At 42.1% G+C, this 14,571-nt stretch overlaps 1 protein-coding gene across 4 annotated transcripts; it reads left to right on the forward strand.

The window, feature by feature from the left end:
• The first annotated feature begins 772 nt into the window (after window positions 1-772).
• SLC25A51 (solute carrier family 25 member 51) lies at window positions 773-13,624 on the forward strand. 4 transcript variants are annotated; one of them, XM_089488745.1, is made up of 3 exons: window positions 785-821; window positions 6,357-6,447; window positions 12,047-13,624. In XM_089488745.1, the coding sequence occupies exons 2-3, from the start codon at window positions 6,428-6,430 to the stop codon at window positions 12,960-12,962; spliced, it is 936 nt and encodes a 311-aa protein (XP_089344871.1). In that variant the 5' UTR covers window positions 785-821; window positions 6,357-6,427; the 3' UTR covers window positions 12,963-13,624. The 4 variants fall into 4 exon arrangements, with proteins under 4 accessions (XP_089344872.1, XP_089344871.1, XP_089344869.1 ...); XM_089488743.1 differs by lacking the exon at window positions 6,357-6,447 and adding an exon at window positions 8,145-8,237 and having other exon boundaries at window positions 793-821; XM_089488744.1 differs by lacking the exon at window positions 785-821 and adding an exon at window positions 8,145-8,237 and having other exon boundaries at window positions 6,406-6,447.
• Window positions 13,625-14,571: the final 947 nt, after the last annotated feature.

A 14,571-nucleotide genomic window follows, 5' to 3' on the forward strand; every position in this document is an offset into this window, starting at 1 on the left:
GGCAGTTAAAGCGGTCCCAAACTAGATTATTCCTCCAGTGTATTTAGGACCTTCCAACTTTTAACTCATGTAGCAGAAGGGTGTTTTAATGTGGGGGCCATGTGCTTTTTATCTTTTTATACCTATGCGTCAAATGTATTTTAAATGGTTTTAATTTTGTACTTCTAACAGAAATGTTAGCTGTATTTTGCTTTCCATCTCTGAAAGCCATTTTGGGTAATAATAATAATAATAATAATAATAGTGCTGCTATTCCACTTTAAGGGCACGCTGGCTGCCTCTCGTTGCATTGTGGGGCTTGCAGTTCAGCGAGGCCTAAGAGCTGTGCGGCTGAGGATTCTAAACGCTCCTCCCTTGAGACTCCAAATCCCACAATGCAACGGGAGGCAGCCAGAGCGGAAGAACAGCAGCAGCACTATTAACAGTGAACAGTGTAGTAGTGTCCCCGCCCTTTTTGTTGTTTTCCTCCTCAGGAAAGCCAAGGGCGTCAACCTTTCCTTGAGAGGAGGAGGAGGAGGAGGAGGGGCACGTCACGTGGTGTTTCTCCCAATGACGTCAAGCGTCCCTGAAGAGCCGTGTGAAAGGAGCAGAGGAGGGGGGCGTGGCTAAGTCCTGGGCGTGCGCGCGCTCCCTCCTCTCAGCCGGCGCGAGGGCTTTTTTTTTTTTTTTTTTGCTGTCCTGTCAAACCCTCCTTTTGGCGCATGCGCAGTGTGTGCATGTGTGGCGCGCGCTTTCTCCATCCTGGGCGGCCGGATGCGCGCGCACACACACACACACACTCACTCACTCTGCCTTGAGACACAGCCGCCTCCATGAAGACGGTGAGTCAGTCCAGTCAAGTCAGAGGGCGGAAGTGGGGGTGCCTTTCCCCTTTTGGATCTCCCTTCAAGGGCAGCAGCGAGAGGGGAGAGTGTGTGGGCAGGGGTCCTCCCCAGGCAGACAGGCCCAGTGTGCCTTCAAAGGGGGTGGTGGTGGTGTGTGTGTGTGTGGCATTGCCTTCCTCTGAGGCTGAGAGAGTGTGACTTTTGCCCAAGGTCACCCATTGGGTTTCCATGGCTGAGCCAGGATTCGAACCCTGGTCTCCAGAGTCACAGTCCAGCATTCAAACCACTGGCTTCAAAGACTGCTGCCTTTCCCCCTTTTATCGTTATTATGATGCTATTTTATTTGCTGCTGCTCTTGTACTGTGCTGGAAATGGATTTAAGGCAAGTTGGGTTTGCATATGTGGGCTTTGAGGAGTCCAAGATCTCCCCAGGAATATACATACATACATATATACTGTATAGGGGCACTGGTCCCCAAGATACATACATATTGTGTGTGTATATGTGTGTGTGTGTGTGTGTGTGTGTGTGTGTATCTTAGGGCAGTGGTCCCCAGACTGTGCTCTTTAAGAGATTTTGGACTTCAGCACCCAGAGTCCCAAACAGGGCACAATTTGGGTACCACTGTATTGGGGAGATCCTTCCACACTCAGGGATAATACTGCTTGACAATACACACACACACACACACACAGGTTGTCATGCAGTATATGCCAGGTCCATAGAACTGCTGAGGATTTAGTTGCCCTTCTCTGTTGTACAGAGTGAAATGCACTGTCATGGCAGTCCCAAATCTGGATCAGACCAAATGCTTTCCCACTCACAATTGCAAAAGTGCCTCAAGCCATCCAGACCTTTTTCTATGTGTGCCCATAAAGTGCTGAATTCATTAAATGGATGCAGGGTTACGCCACACATGCAGACGTAGGGTAGAGTTCAGGATTTTAATCTGGACCATATACAGACTCAAGTCACACTCTCTCAGCCTCAGGGGAAGGCAATGGCAAACCTCCTCTGAACAAATCTTGCCAAGAAAACCCGACGATAGGGTTGCCTTTTGTTGTTGCTGCCTGCCTGCAAGTTGTTTTATGGCAACCCTAAGGTGAACCTATCACAGGGATGTATTGGCAAGATTTCATCAGAGGAGGTTTGCATTGCCATCCTGAGAGGCTGAGAGAGTGTGACTGGCTCAAGCCTCTTCCCCAGACCTATGATGGGGTTTTCTTAGGGTCGCCATAAGCCAGAAACAACTTGAAGCCACAACAGCAACAATAACAGCACATAACCCATACATCTTTTCTGTTTGTAGATTCTTAGGAAGGCGGTTTTATACATCCATTTAAAAACAAACCTGTACTTGTGTAACCATTTGGATTGCACTGGAGTTATCGACCTAAAGATTTTCTGAAGGATACATACACTCACTGAGTGCTAAAATTCATAGATATAACTGTGTTCGTCTGAAAAATCATCCTGCAAAGAGATCTTGTAACACCAGGTCCAATCCACACTGCAGAAATAATCCAGTTTGAGACCACTTTAACAGCCCTGCCTTAATGCTAGGGAAATCTGGGAACTGTAGTTTTGTGAGACATTTAGCCTTCTCTGTCAGAGAGCTCTGGGGCCACAACCAACTACAATTCCCAGGATTCCCTAGCATTGAGCCAGGGTAGTTAAAGCAGTCTCAAACTGGATTATTGGACCTAGCTGAAAGAAAGAAACTGGTGGCATGAGCTTTCATAGATTTGAGCGTACTTCCTCAGACAGTTACCTAAACTTGGCTCTTTAGGACTCATTACTCCCTTTATGTGAGCAGAGAGGGACAATTAAAGTTTCTGATCTTAGCTGAAAACTGAAAATACTTGTTATCCTTCGTAGGGTTGTTAATAATTAGATGTCTTATTTGGATTTCCTGCATGGCAGGGGGTTGGACTGGATGGCCCTTGTGGTCTCTTCCAACTCTATGATTCTATGAGTCTTAGGGGACTCTCATTCATAGGGTTGCCATAAATTGAAGCAAACCTGATGGCAATTAACAACAACAAAAACCCTTTCAGTATTAGTTTCCCACTTTGGAGACTGGTGGAGTAAACGAATGCAAGAAAATTCTTGATGATAACAGAAACTGGGCGTCTGTTTGTTGTGGATACTGTAGCTGGAACATCCCTGCACTACGCAGAGAGTCGGACTTCATGACATCCAAAGTCTCTTTCATTTCTGAAATTTGAGGATGCTGTAACCTTTATTACCTAGGCATATAATACCATGAAATATCTCAAAAATGAAGAGCCCTGGTGCTTCAGTGGTTAAATGCCAGTGTTGCAGCCACTCATTCATAAACCACAAGGTTTTGAGTTCAGTCCCAGGCAGGGGCTCAGGGTCCACTCAGCCTGGCAAACTTCTCTTCTTTGCTAAAATGAGTACCCAGCTTGTTGGGGGCAATTCACTTACACATTGTAAACCACTTAGGGAGTGCTTAAGTGCACTGATAAGTGGTATAGAATACTTGCTGTGCTGTATATTGAATCTCTTCATTCCTAAACAAGGCAATTGTAGAAAATTTCCTCCATACCAAACGGCAGGGCAAGGCTGCCACGGTGGGTATACGGAAGCTGGTACTTGTTTGTAACGCCGGCTGGAGAGGAGAAACGTAATTTATTTTTTAATAAGCGTATTTATTTATTAAAAACGCATCAATACATAATCCAAAAAATAAAGACAGTTACAATAACATCATCAACAACAACAAAAAACCTATTTAGAAGACTAAACAAGACAGAAACAAACAAAGGCGGGTTACAAACCGCCAAAAAATACGTATGGAATACGTATTAGGGTTAGGAAGGGGTGGTGCTTCCGCACCCCCCTAACCCTAGTACGTATTCCATACGTACAACATGGCGGCGCCCCTTCCACACGGGGGCTGCCATGTTTACATATCGGACGCTGTGCGTCCGCACGTGTCGCGGCGTCTATGACGTCGCAAGTCTGCCCCTGGCGCCTCGCGACGTCATAGAGGCGCCGCTTAAAGAAGCTCCATTTTGGAGCTTCTTTTTTGCTCCGCAAGGGAGCCGCGTGGTGTGGCTGCGGCGGCTCCCTTACGGAGCAAATGGCGGCGGCGGCGGCAGACCGCCTCAAAGCGGCAGTCTATAACCCGCCAAAAAGACAGACTTCCTGAACTGCCTTTTAGACCCTATACTATTCCATTCCATTTAATTTGTTTATTCCATTTTATAATGATAAACTCTCCTTCTCACTATTTCTATAATTCTCCATAGTATGCATCTATCATATATAGCCAAAACAAATCATATAACAATTCACATATTTACAGTTTGTGAGAGTGAATGGTGAATTGTGAAGTCTCAGTACAGTGACTGAACAGTTGCCTACATAGCCTTTATAACAGAGGCAGTCATCATAGGCAACTCATGCAGAATCCTGTTATAATAATACCATGTGGTTGTTTTTCTTCAGTCTAAGCTCCTTTTTCTGGGTGAAACTAGGGTTACTTTTTGACATTAAAAGCAAAAAGGAAGAAGGTTTCTTCATCCATAATGGTATTCAGGAGCTGAAAAAGAATTAAGAAGTGCTTTTGTGAGGTATGTTGGGCTGTTTAATAAACCTACAGCAAGCCGTTTTCATGGAGTTTTGACTGCCTCCCAGGAAACAAAGGCACCTGCAATGCTCAACTTGCAATTGAACTTGCCCAGTACTGGGGCCGTGTGTTAAAGCAATATTGTTTTTGGTCACAGACAGTCTTTATATCCAAACCAATCCCTTTATAGCTTCCCCTCAACCCCCAATCCCACCCTCCCAATGCAATGAAAATACTCCCCTTCCCTCAACAATTTAACCCCTTTACATCACTTCTCACAAAGAGCATATGTCTGAGCATAGCCCAGCAAGGTTCTCTTTGAACACCAGGCCTAATGCAAAAGTAGTCTGGCAACAGTTTCTCCCTGCCTCGATCTTTACAAACTAGTTGCTTTTTTGCCATTATTTAAAGAGGCTAAAATGAGGGTGGTCAAGTAAAACTTAGTGGAAAGTAGAGGAAGGGGGGTGGGAAGGGATAGAATAGCCATAAGTGTACATGCCAGGAAGAGATTAGAAAAGAATTTAGTAGCAGATGAAGGTTTACAAGGAAGCTGGCACTATATTGAGTGGGAATCATGTGGCTCTCCAGATGTTTTAGATCGCAACTCCCAGAAGCCCTACAAGAAAGCAAAGAGGAGATGTAAAAGGTGAGTGCATCCTCCTGCTTAGTCAGTCAGTTAGAGGTATTCAGGGAAGGGGGCATATTTAAAGGTACAAGAGAGCTGGTGTGGTGTATTGGTGTGAGTGCTGGGCTATGACTTTGGGGATCAGGGTTCAAAACCACACTTGGCCATGGGAACCCGCTGGGTGACTCTGGGCAAGTCTCACTCCGCTTCTGAGAAAGGCAAATGAGACCCCCCTCTGATCAAATCTTATCAAGAAAACCCATGATTATGGTCAACATAAGTTGGTGTAGTGGTTGGAGCATTGGACTGGGACTCTGGAGACCAGGGCTTGAATCCTGGCTCAGCCATGTAAACCCACTGGGTGACTTTTGGAAAAGTCACACTCAGCCTCAGAGGATGGCAATGGCAAGCCCTCTCTAAAGAAACTTGCAAAGTAATCCTTATTATAGGTTTGCCTTGGAGTTGCCATAAGAAATTACTTGAAAGCACACAACAACAACAACAAAGTTGGAACTGACTTGAAGAGACACAATAACAAACAGTATCTTTCTTGCAGTGAGCTTTAGCTACTTATTAGGAGAGATGTGTGACACTATGGGCTTCTCCTCCCTGGAGGCTACACCCCAGTTCTGTTTGCTAAACATAAATGTTTGGTTGCCATGTTGACTGTATGTGGACTAGTGGGGAGGATAAAAGTGCAGGAAAGGTTTTTGCTTGGTATTGAAAAATGTGACTGTGAATGTCAGTTTGAACCCTTCCTTGGTGCTTCACTCATGGAAACCTCTGGAGAAAGGCTTTTAGAGATGACTGCAGTACAAGGACACATGAATATTCAAGCGATGGGAAATCCGTGTCCCATCAGTCTTAGCCAGCATAGCCAGCGGTGAGGAATGCTGGGAAATGTAGTCTGACAACATTTGAAGGATTACATGATTCCCAGTTCTCTGTAGACATAGACCTGTTACAGACTGCCAAAATAAAGCTGCTTCAGGTCTCTTTGGAGGTATGCTATTTAAGTGATGCATAGGTCCTAAGAGTCTGGAGGTCGCGCCAAAGCCACACTCCATTCCTAAGCACTGGAGTGCAGCTTTGGTGCAGCTTCCAGATTCTTAGGATGCATGCATCATTTAAACAGCATACTGTACCTCCAAAGAGACCTGAAGCAGCTTTATTCTGGCAGTCTGTAACAGGCCATAGAAATTCCTTCAGATACTCAAGTCACAAATTGAGAAAGCTTTAAAGTTGAGCAGCAGTACTTTGAAATGAACTCAGAAATTATACAATAAGTCCAAAGAATTCTTTCAACAGGTAACAGATGTTCCCAGTGACTGTTCTCAGATAGTACCTTAGCAACTGAAGTGATCCAGCTTGATGATAAGATGCTTAGGTCTCTGCCCAGGTCTGTTGATTTTTGTAATAAAAGCAGCATATATTTGAAGCTACACACATGGATGAAGTAGAAGGGTCATTTGATTTGTGTGCTACAAAATTAAATGTACATATTAGCCTTTATTTGCATAGTTGAGTCACATCACAATTGACTGAGGTACTTTTTAAAGTTCAGGCTGTTGTGATTTCAGTCTGTGGTTCAGCATGGGTTTGGGAGCAGATTAGAAAACTTTTTATATTTTAAGGGACATGGCAGACAGGTCTACCAGTTATTGAAATGATGCTTAGTCAATACTAGTTTAGAAGACTTTATTAATGGCAGGTATATGCACATAATAGATGTGAAAAGTAACTATATGTAGGCTTAACATCATGTTTGAATTGTTATCTTGAGGCTCAGAGATGGTTTTCTAAGAAGTAGTGGATGCAGTATCATTACTCACTGTTAGCACTATCTGCACATTTTTTAAAAAATTAAAATATAGACTTTCCTATGCTTAGTATGCAAAACAACGTTTGCCTAATGGCTTATACTGTGTTCTAAATAGATTTATTATTGCTGAAGAAGCTGCCCACTTTTTGTTGGAGAGGCATGACCTGGTTTGAGATTCAAGGTCTCTCATAGTGGGAAGTGAACTGCATTGATTTCTTAGGCAATAATTTTCATAGAATCATAGAATCATAGAGTTGGAAGAGACCCCAAGGGCCATCCAGTCCAACCCCCTGCCATGCAGGAAATCACAATCAAAGCATCCCCGACAGATGGCCATCCAGCCTCTGCTTGAAGACCTCCAAGGAAGGAGACTCCACTACACTCCGAGGGAGTTTGTTCCACTGTCGAACAGCCCTTACTGTCAGGAAGTTCCTCCTAATGAATTAAGTCGCCAAGGCACAAACTGTACAGCAGGACTTGGCCTTGTAAGTAAGTAAATCTAAAATTGGCCACTGTTTAGTCCACTGGATCAAACAGCAACCTTTATTCCAGCTCTACTTGGGTGGTTGCTAATGCTTGGAAATTTAACATGGAAAAGAAAGAAGGAAGAATCCATGTTAGCTATATCCTTTAATTTTACTTGTTTTTGTTGTTTGTTGGGTACATTTTCCTGGATTGAATTATCAACAATTTGGGGTAAAAAGAGGAATCTCATAACTGGAACTGACTGGGAGATTTGTGTATCTGCTATGCAGTCACTTTTATTTTTTGTACTATCAGGAATCTGTCTGGAAAGTCGCTGTGGTTGTGTGAGCATCCATTCCAGCCATTCAAGCTGCTGCATTGGGGTTGCAATTTTACACAGGTCTAGATTCATCCTGTTGGATAACAAGGTGCTGGCCAATTCTCCAGAACAGAGCAATCACTGGCATTAACTTGGCTAATGCTTTCCCCTCCAGTTCCCACTCTGCCTGTTAAACAGCAAATGCAAGCAGAAGGAACACTCCCATGTGAAAAAAGAGTAATCTGGTTATTATTTTCTGAGTTAAGATCCAACAACCAGTCACTTCACTTTCTTTCTGAAAGTGGGTTATTGTTTGTTTGCTTTTTGAGAACATCCAAAAGTTAGTTTGTTCCAGCAAAAACAAGAAGAGCTCTGTGGCACCCTAAAGACTAACACATTTATTACAGCATGAGCTTTCATGGACTTATAGCCTTATCATACTCTAGAGAAGTTGATGTTATTACTTTTTTTTTAATGGTTAACCTTTCAGGTGCCACAAGACTGTTTGTTGTCTTTGGAGAAAGTAGATGTTTACTCAAGGCCCTGGAGAAGAGTCAGAAAATGAAACTGCTTGGGAGCAAAGGTGAAACTTAAAGTGATTTTTCTGTTTGTTTAGCTGAACAAAGTAAATTAAGACGGCAAACGATATAAAAAAGAAACTGTGTTTCTAGGGTCACCCTTCACTTTGTAATGGGAACAGGGTATATGTAATATATTTTGCCTTGATCAGACTTAACTCTCTCCCCCACTAATTATACTGAGTAACTATGAGACGTAATTATGATGGAGGAGTTTGAAATCAGTGTTAGATGGACTAGGCAAGAGGAGATTCATTGGAAGTGAAGTCCCTAAAGGGGAATTCTTAGGCTGTGCTGTTTGTTCATTAATTTTAAACAAGTCTTACATGTGCTATCTCTCTGTCTTGTTGTGTGTTCTGCCAAGTTCACATTTTTGTGAAAGTAAGCTTTAAATAAATGCAAACACGCCTCATACTTCCTGGTGCTTTCAAATGATATTTACTTAGTGGAAGAAATAATCTTGACAGAATAAAATTTGACTTTGAATGGGAAAACAGAATGTATGTTGTGAGAAAGCAAAACTAAATCATGAAGAGCTAGCTGCGACCTCATCTTCACCTGCATTTCTCCTTATTTATTTTTCCACTTTCATTTGTTTGGATGGGACTTAGGCTGCATCTGCACTGCAGTAATAATCCCAGTTTGACACCACTTTTATGATAGAATCTTAGAGTTGGAAGAGACCGCAAGGGCCATCCAGTCCAACCCCCTGCCATGCAGAACTCTCAATCAAAGCATCCCCATTGACAGATGGCCATCCAGCCTCTGCTTAAAGACCTCCAAGGAGGGAGACTCCACCAAACCCTGAGGAAGTGTGTTCCACTGTCAACCAGTCCTTACTGTTAGAAGTTCCTCCTAATGTTGAAGTGGAATCTCTTTTCCTGGAGCTTGCATCCATTGTTCCGGGTCCTGTTCTCTGGAGCAGCAGAAAACAAGCTTGCTCCCTCCTCAATATGACATCCTTTCAAATATTTAAACAGGAATATCATATCACCACTTAACCTTCTCTTCTCAAGACTAAACATCCCCAGTTCCCTAAGGCATTCTTCATAAGGCATGGTTTCCAGACCCTTCACCATTTGAATCGCCCTCCTTTGGACACGCTCTAATTTCTCAACATACTTTTTGAATTGTGGTGCCCAGATTCCAGGTGGGGCCTGACTAGAGCAGAATAGTGGCACTATTACTTCCCTTGATCTAGACACTATACTTCTATTGATGCAGGCTAAAATTGCATTGGTCTTTTTAGCTGCCGCATTGAACTGTTGATTCATGCTCAACTTGTGGTCTACTTGGACTCCTAGATCCCTTTCACACATAGTTTCGTTCAGCCAGGTGTCTCCCATCCTATATCGGTGCATTTTATTTTTCCGCCCTAAGTGCAGTACCTTACATTTCTCCGTATTGAATTTCATTTTGTTAGCTTTGGCCCAGCTAAAACTCAGGTCATTTTGAATTTTGATCCTGTCCTCTGGAATATTAGCTATTCCTCCTAATTTGGTGTCATCTGCAAATTTGATAAGTATGCTCCCAATTCTGTCATCCAGGTCATTGATAAAGATGTTGAATAACACTGGGCCCAGGACAGAGCCCTGTGGGACCCCACTGGTCACTTCTCTCCAGGATGAAAAGGAGCCATTGTTGAGCACCCTTTGGCTTCGGCCAGTCAACCAATTACAAATCCATGTAACAGTTCCTTTGTCTAGCCCACATTTTACAAGCTTGTTTGCAGGAATGTCATGGGAAACCTTGTCAAAGGCCTTACTGAAATCAAGATATACTATATCCACAGCATTCCCTTCATCTACCAAGCTGGTAATTTTATCAAAGAAAGAGATCAGATTTGTCTGGCATGACTTGTTTCTCTGAAACCCATGTTGACTATTTGTGATAATGGCATTGCCTTCTAGATGTTCCCAGACTCTCTGTTTAATGATCTGCTCCAGAATCTTTCCTGGTATTGATGTCAGACTAACTGGACGATAATTGTTGGGATTCTCTTTTTTCCCCTTTTTGAGGATGGGGACAACGTTTGCCCTCCTCCAGTCTGCTGGCACTTCTCCTGTTCTGCAAGAGTTCTGAAAAATCATTGCCAATGGCTCCAATATTACATTTACCAGTTCTTTTAATACCCTTGGATGTAGTTTATCAGGTCCTGAGATTTATATTCATTTAGATTAACCAGTTATTTTTGTACTGTCTCTTTACTTATTGAGTGCTGAATTTCCCCTATTCTGCTCCATTATCGTCAGGTTGAGCACCCTTTGCCTTTTCTGAGAAGACTGAAGCAAAGAAGGTGTTAGGTAATTCTTTTCTCTGTCCCCTGTTAGCATTTTGCCATCTTCTCCACACAGTGGCCCTATCATTTCCTTCTTCTTCCTTTTGCTGTGGACATACCCCCAAAAAGCTCTTTTTATTGTTCATAACTTCTCTGGCAAGGCTGAGTTCATTTTGTGCTTTAGCTTTTCTGACTTTACCCCTACTCGCTATTTGTTTGAATTCCTCTTTGGTGATTTCCCAATTTCTTCAGCATTTCCCTTTTGAGAAACTGCCATCCATCTTGAACTCCCTTCTCTTTTAGTATTCCTGACCATGGGATTGCCCCCAGTATTTCTCTAGGTTTACTAAAATCCGCTCTCCTAAAGTCTTGAATGTGTGTCTGACTATGCCTGGCTTCTCCTTTCCACTGTACAACAAATTCCAGGAGAACATGATCACTCCCACCTAAGGATCCCACCTCTTGCACCCCATTAACTAGATCTTCCCTGTTGGTTAGGATTAGATCTAAAATAGCTGACCCTCTTGTTACTTCTTCCACCTGTCTTCCAGGCAAGTGAGGAACTGCCATGGCAGTTAAAAATTGAATAATCAGGTTTGTTTGTTTTTTTAAACCACAGGAGGGTTTTGTTTTTGTTTGTTTTTAAAATCATTTGGTTTAAACCAACTGGGCTTAAACCAGCCAATCCTGGATTTTATTATCCTGTACAGATTTTCTGTCCTCTAAGTCTTCCATAATATCAAGCAGACATAAATCATTCATCTAATTGAAAGAAGTGAGACAAGTCTAGTGAACCCTTTGGTATCCACTAGAGTTTGGTTCCAGGACCTCCATGGATACCAAAGTCCGTGGATACTCAAATCCCATTATATACAATGGCATAGTAAAATGGCATTCCTTATATAAAGTGGCAAAATCAACGTTTGCATTTTGGGATTTCTATATTTAAAAAATATATTCAAGCCATGGATGGTTTTTTATCCATGGATATGGAGGGCTATATACAGGGACTGTATACCAAGACCATGAATTACAATAATCAGATACTGTACACTTTGTTATATAAAAGTGTTCCTGCTTATAGTTTTTAGAATAACTTTGGGGAGTAAATATAAACAGGAACCAGCATGATGTAAAAGTTGAGTACTGGATTAGGACTCTGGAGACCAGGGTTCGAATCCCTGCTTGGCCATAGAAACCCACTGGGTGACCTCGGGCAAGTCATACTCAGGCACATATGAACAAATCAAGACAGGGATGCTGTAAGTCAGAAACGACTTGAAGGCAAGCAACAATACAAATATAAACATTTTGTTTAAAAACATATTATTCATCATTGTTAAATAAAGCATTCCAAAATCTGTTTTCCCATTTTTTCTTTTAAAAAAAATGAAGAAGGGGAGACTTTGGGAAAAACTTTGTACAAAATATCCCCCCCCGGGGGGGGGGGCTTTCACACCGCTATGCTTGGATTTTTCTGCATAAAGCTGAACTGAGCAATTTGTTCACTCATTTTATTATTTTTATTTTTTCTAGAAAGAAACACTCCAATAAGGACAGAACAAATAGCATGATGGATTCAGAAGACCTTGTTCTAAACAAGTCAAAAACTGACCAAATTGGTCACCGGATTGTAAAAGTCAGCTCAGGCAAACATTACGTCTGTGGTTATTGTTCAGCTATGACAAACGTTACCATCACCTATCCCATCCAGAAGGTTCTCTTTCGCCAGCAGCTATATGGCATACGTACCAGGGACGCAATAAGTCAGCTGCAGAAGGATGGACTCAGGAATCTGTACCGGGGAGTCCTTCCTCCGCTGATGCAGAAGAGCACAACCCTGGCATTAATGTTTGGCCTATATGAAGACTTGTCTTCCATACTCCTAAGGCACATGAGTGCCCCTGAAATTTTGACCCGGAGTTTAGCAGCTGTGCTTGCTGGTACCACAGAAGCTGTTCTGACCCCTTTTGAGCGCGTCCAGACACTTCTGCAGGACTACAAACATCACGACAAATTTACAAACACTTTCCAAGCATTTAGAGTTCTTAGAGAGCATGGTGTTAGGGAATATTATCGAGGCCTTGTGCCAATCCTCCTTCGGAATGGTCCTAGCAATGCTCTTTTCTTTGGCCTGAGGGGACCTATCAAACAGTGTTTGCCAGAAGCAACAACCTACAGTACTCATTTGATCAATGATTTTATCTGTGGAGGGGTGTTGGGTGCTATGCTTGGATTCCTCTATTTCCCTTTGAATGTTGTAAAAGCCCGCATGCAGTCAAAAATTGGCGGAGAATTCCAGTCTTTTTCTAAGGTTTTCATGAAGATTTGGCTAGAGCGCGACAGGAAAGTGACACACCTCTTTCGAGGTGCCCATCTGAATTATCATCGGTCCCTAATTTCTTGGGGCATAATCAATGCAACATATGAATTCTTTCTCAAATTACTGTGAAAGATGTTACGGTTTGTGACGTTCCTTTTCTCAGGTGGGCATCAGACAACATTGAGCAGTTTCCAGGGAATAATAATATTCTGACTGGTAACACTGAGCTCCATTAACATTTTGGAAACATGATTGCAAACTAATAGTTCTTTCAGTAGGCAAGGATGTCAGTTGTTTTAAACAGTGCCTACTTCGCTTGGAATATAACTGAATTCACTGTTATTGATGGCCTTTCAGTCTGTGGATGTGTGAGCTGTATGGCTAATAGGATTGGTTGAAACATTTCTGGGAATAAAAGATGCCAGAAGGTGGGTTCACTCAAAGCCTAATAAACTGAATTTTACGTTGGCCTATAAACAATTTCTTCCAGATCACCTTCAACTTTCCTTGACACTCCTAGTCATCCAAATAATGCACTTTGAAGGAATATAACTGGGAGAAGACTGATACTTAATTTTTTGCTTGTCCCTTTTGTAACAAATGGTGGGATGTTTCTATGATGCTTCGAATCACACACACATTCTTAAAAACCTGAAAAGAGACTGCCAAATCTGGAAAAGAAATCTGTAGTGCTAGCATAAAAGATTCTGTTAAATGCATCCAACAGCTTTTGTTAGACTGTTGATATACGTGGCATATTGTCAAGGCTTAATATTAAATTTCAGAAACTGAGTTCACCCTGAGCCCTGTGACGAATATATCTGTTTAAAATGTAAATACGAGGTGATTTGATGGGGAAAGGATGAGAAAAACAAAAATTACATGTTACATTGCCATTTATCTTTTCAATGTGGATATTTCCTTGCCTGCCTATCCTGCTGTTTTTGTGCACCTGGATATGCTGAGCAGAATATGGTTTTCTTTTAACCGTGTTTTAGATTTGGGGAGCATGGTAAAAGTCACAAAAACTGCAGTCCCACTCAAATTAAACATTCTCAAACCCCATTTTGGTGACATTTATATTTTTAAAAAATCTAGCAGTCAAATTGAGGAAGATTTTAGTGCACATAAACACAAGGGACACATCTTGGAGTTTAGCTGGTGTCATTTTCAGCGTATTTAACTCTGATGAAAAGGAATTTATAGAATTATTTCACTCTGTTCAGGCATGTCATTTATATTGGGGGATGGTAACCTGCCCCAGGCTTCTGAGCCCTTCCTCACCTCCTTTAATGTGAATGGATACCTGTGCAAGCATGCTGGGTTCATGGGATCTGATGAACTAATTTCTCAGCAGTTGGATAGTTTGCAGTGGGGAGGCACATCGTTTATAGCCTACATCTAGCCTATCTATGAACTGGCCTTGTAGTATTCTGTGAAGGGCTGCATGGTTGTAATGGTGGGTGGAAAAAATTTTTTTGCAACTTTTACGTTGAGCTTTCTGTGTGTATTTAATCATGTTGACAGACATTTCTGTGCACGTAAGAATCCAGATTTTTAAAAAATGAAATAGGGAGAGAAACAACACAAGTCTTGTCAGTTATCAAGAGGAGAGCAAGCCCAACTACTGTAATAATGCTCATTATGGGAATGGATTTTTTTGGGTAAAATTTTTAAAATATAAATAGGAGTTAATATTTTCCTATTTGTGATGTACAGAAAAGCTTTTCCAAAGTGA

Source organism: Sceloporus occidentalis, unplaced genomic scaffold, assembly GCF_023333645.1.
Source record: "Sceloporus occidentalis isolate IW3139 unplaced genomic scaffold, rSceOcc1.0.p SCAF_1, whole genome shotgun sequence".
In the NCBI taxonomy this organism is placed as follows: Eukaryota; Metazoa; Chordata; class Lepidosauria; order Squamata; family Phrynosomatidae; genus Sceloporus; species Sceloporus occidentalis.